The 4,891-nt window shown below is 34.5% G+C and overlaps 1 protein-coding gene across 1 annotated transcript; it reads left to right on the forward strand.

Moving 5' to 3' along the window:
* Nucleotides 1–229: 229 nt before the first annotated feature.
* LOC134278107 (uncharacterized) lies at nt 230–919 on the forward strand. The gene has a single exon (XM_062760436.1). It carries the CDS (start codon nt 230–232, stop codon nt 917–919), a length of 690 nt encoding a protein of 229 aa, XP_062616420.1.
* Nucleotides 920–4,891: the final 3,972 nt, after the last annotated feature.

Genomic DNA, 4,891 nt, shown 5'->3' on the forward strand with positions numbered 1-4,891 from the left:
GTCGAAAACGCATTTGTGCTTTCAATCAGATTCGCTTTTGCACATCTTCCTTGGTAAATTCTGTAGACTTGGTTGTAAAATATTTATTGAAGTTGTTTTTGTAAAACATAAACAAACTTATGAATGATAACTTCTAATGATTTACTGAAGTGGTACACTATTTCAAATATGCTAAACTTTGGTCATCAACAGTAAAACGGCCATACAATACATATCAGAGTCAGTGTTTATGGGACTGTGCCGTAAAGTGGGGACCTCACAACTGTTGGCCATGAGGAGAGATGTGATGGACATCAGTGAGATGATTGACAATCTAGTAAAACCAAGTGATTGGCGACAGATGGTGGAGAGTGGAAGTCAAAGAGAAGGATTCAGACTGGAAGGATCAGATACAGACATGATGTACTGGCCAAATAATCACCGTGTGATCTGGGAATTATCTCAGTCCAGGTATTACAACACACACAGAAAAACACTGATCCTCTGTGACTGTTCTGATAGTCCACCAGGATTTAGTTTGATATATTTACTGTCACCAAGCAGGAACGGAGGAATCCAGCGAGCTTGTATTAGAATGTATAACAGGTATTATATATCTAGTTCTATATACAGACAAATCATGTGTTCAGACTACATTCTACATGGACCTTGTGCCAGTAGAAAAGTCCTAACAGTAGAATTTGATTATGCCTACTGTTTAGTTTGCGACTTTTGGCCTCCCTCTGCCTCCTCATGGATAGACAGATGTCACTCGTGGCCCCAGCATCATGTTGTTAAAGATATACTGAAAAGTGGATGTCACTTTGTAGCAGTCGGACATAAACTAGGAAATCATGAAGACCATGAATGGAGAATTTCTTTCTCTCTGGCGGAACGAACACTAGTGAACGCAATGAATCATTGTCAATTCTTAACTTAAGGCCTACTTAAACTGTTCTTAATAGAAATAATTAACAATGGACTAGGTGATGATGATAAATTATTGTGTTCCTATCACATAAAGACAACAGTTTTCTGGGTGATTCAACAAAATACTATACCCCATTGGTGTCCACAAAATCTCCTGGAGTGTTTCTGGGTCTGTTTTAGCTCATTCTCAACTGGGTGTATGAGAGGGTTTGTCCTAACTTTTTCATTCCAAACAACAACATGTTTCTGAGCAAAATTCATGGCGAAAAATAACATCAACTATTTACTAGACTGTATTGGTTGTATGGGAAGGGTTTAGCATTCCTGCTACACAGTCCCTCCATTAGGTCTTATATTATTAACGTCCTCCATAACCCCAGACTCTCCATCTGTATAGATGAAAATACTCTGATTTCTGAGCATGAGTTTGATAGAAACATGTATTATGAAATAGGATGCTATGACACATTTTACTTTTTCAACATACATATGTATATGAGGTGTCTACACATAATAGAACAGATGATAGGTTCATCCCTAATTACGCAGTATACCGTCCCTGAGTTACAGAAACTTACATCTACTATCCTTCATAAAACTGCTTTTATATTATACATGGAAACTAACACACATAAAAACAAACTGAGGTATAGAGCTGACAGAATCTCCTGTCACATGCTGAAATTAGCAGCCAAGTTTGGTTTCATTTCTGACAGGCTGTACATAGCTATGTATTATTACAAGACACTTAGATACACGGAAGCTTTATCTATTTTAGAGATGAACGAGGACATGTTAGCACGGCCATATACGATGTACATGTATAACTTTAATATAGGTCCAGAGATGTATCCTGAGGCTGTAAGGGGACAGTCCTGGTCTCTAAAGATGAGACAGACTGTAGCATGGCTAACAGACTCTACCATGAAATCCACTACATCAGTGAATTGATACCAGAACAACAATCTTCTCAACAGAATAAGGAATCTGCATTAGATATTCCACCGTTTATATTGCTCTACATGCTAGAGATCTTGTGCTACAGACATGTAAACACAATGAGAGCACAAGCAGCTCTAGATGATCTACAGACCCTGATTCACTATGAAGAGGGACAGATTATACCTTTAATATTCAGAGACATATCATGGCGGATTCTGGAGATCTGTCAGCAGGAAATAGGGAACCTCTAGGCTTCTCATATACTCATATCAATTATTTTTCAGACGAGTGCGTACCCCTTCGTCACAAAATATACACAGCTACAGAACTGAGAATACAGGACATTTGTCAATAAAATCCCCCAACTAATAAATTGTCAGACATTTGTACTAGTTCACCTGACAGAGATTATTATTTATATATACTCTTCTGTATAATTTTTTTTGTTCAGTCTATTTTTACTTTAATACGCTAATAAATTTACTCGCATAAATTTACCACAGCATGATACGCCCATGGAATACTGTAAACCAACTTTTATTCGCTAGCCAGAAATATCCGCGAGTTCTGCGACCTCCTTTAATCCCGCGAAAGTTAATCGTGGGAACTATTCATTTTGCTAAGGATTTGTAGAGAATGGTTCCTCGGTTGCGGAATAATTTTCTCAAATTGATTTTAAACTGACGAATCACGAATAAAGATGACGCGAATAATAGGTGGTTTACCGTATCATGAAAACCGGGTACCGGTAGTTTTGAGTGTAAGAAAATCTTAATAATCTTGATTAAAAGATTTCAATGATTTTTTTTTTTTTGCATTCCTTAAAATATTTGATATACATAAATCTCATGTGGTGTAAGTATTATTTACAATAAATAAATTATACATCATATACTTCTAAAATGGTTATATCTTAAAGCTTAACAAAGAACCATGTGTAGTTTTTTTCATGTATATCAACAATGGTTGATTAACAATGCTCCAACCTAATAAAACATCAACACAAATTATGCTTATTCTTTTCAAAGAATATATATATTGTCTGAAAGTCATCCAATTTACACAATACGATCTGGAATTTAAATGAAAATTTTATACAATAAATATTTAGTTCTGGCTATATTATACAATATCAAATAAGTTTTATTTATTATCTTCAATATGGAATTGAGTAAGATAACCAACAAGAACAATTTGTACAACACAAGCAGTACATTAAGAGGCTGAATTCTCTTGCCAAATTCCTAAGAGATGTAGATGTAGTCCTTCACACAATTAAAAAATGTTTACGACGCGAAAGTTTTATCAACACATTATGAATCATTTTGTTTACAGCAATATTTATCAAAATCTATTAAACATGAATACAAAAAATAATGAAATGTATAGAGAAAACGAACGGTATTCAAGCTCAAAAGTCGTCAATTAAAAAATACAAAATAGAAGCAGAGAAAACACACAGGTGGGATCAGGTGCAATGGAGGAGTGAACATCCTCTGAAGACCGGTCACACCCGCCGTGTGCTCCTGTTTATTACGGGTAGAAGAAGACAGATTTTTAAATGTGAATAGAAATAAGATTAAGAATATGTTTATTATATGACTCGAAGATGTTGAAGATGAATTCCATTTTATATCGAACTTTTCTGAATATCACGATCTCAGAATACAATATATCAAATAATATAACGCCAATGGGCATTATAGGTCACATGAAAATTCAACAACTTTTCAACAAATGAATAAGATTCGTGATTTAATTAAACCATAGGCCATGATATTTACTATTTGGAAATAGGCACCTTTATTTAATCATAACTATATATTAAGCATACTAACACTGATTACATAGTACCCAAAGGCAGATCAGTTGAACCAAAGATATGCATTTAAACTATATAATCAGTAGTGCCCCACCCCACATGAACCATTTAAAAAAATGTTTGGTTGTCCTCTCCAGACCGACTAGCTAAATTGGCCCGACTAAACATTTTTACACCCGAAGAAATTATTTTTTAAAAGTAAACCTGGAAAAAAAAGAATTCAAAAATTCCTGCCCACCTACGCACCTAATATTACCAGAGCGAGTCGGGAGAGCAACCAATTAATTTTCTGAAGATGAGTTGGTCAACAAATTTACCCCCGCCCTCCCACGCTTCTTATTTGCAAGAACACCTATGATTTGAATATTAAACCGATTTCAAATAAATGTAGCTAATGAAATCAATGTCTAATATTATATACACCTATGACTTGAATATTAAACTGATTTCAAATACATGTAGCTAAAGAAAGCAATGTATTATATTATATACACCTATGATTTGAATATTAAACTGATTTCAAAAACATGTAGCTGATGAAAATAATGTATTATAAAATCTGATGTATTCAATTAGCACGTTTATTTATTTATTTATTTTTTTCATTTTGTTTTATTTTCTTTTCATATCTTTTCTTCGCCCAGTACTCAGTAAAAAATTATACTCAACATGGCCGCAAAAGTTTGTCATAACATTTTGCGTTCTTACCTTTTGCTTAAACTCGACGCAAAATTTAATAATCAAAAAATCTTTTTATTACATTTTGTGTTATTACATTTTGCGTTTGAGGCTGAGTTTGATGTATACTTTTTTCAGAGATACATCGGTCTGGAACAATACACAAATTGAACTTGCAAAGGTGTATACAATCGAATGGTCACTCCAAATGACCGAGTCAATCTTATAATTAGATTTTTGATCCGCTCGCATACTCGCTACACTAACATCTAACAACATCCCATTGAGGGTCATGTCAGAGGTCAAATTCGGAACGCCTCAAGAGTTATTCGCTTCAACATTTATTTATACGATGATTTTGCCAGCGGTTGATAGAATTTGACATCTGAAGTGACCCTCAATAGGATGTTGTTAGATGTTAGTGTAGCGAGTATGCAAGCGGATCTAACATCTAATTTTAATTAGATTGGACCGAGTCCTAATGCTTCAGAAACTAATGGCTTCTGACCTTCAGAAAACAGCCCTTTTATTTTTATTGCA

Source organism: Saccostrea cucullata, unplaced genomic scaffold (assembly GCF_032062105.1).
Source record: "Saccostrea cucullata isolate Sc308-1 unplaced genomic scaffold, CSIRO_AGI_Scuc_v1 ctg1637, whole genome shotgun sequence".
NCBI lineage: Eukaryota > Metazoa > Mollusca > Bivalvia > Ostreida > Ostreidae > Saccostrea > Saccostrea cuccullata.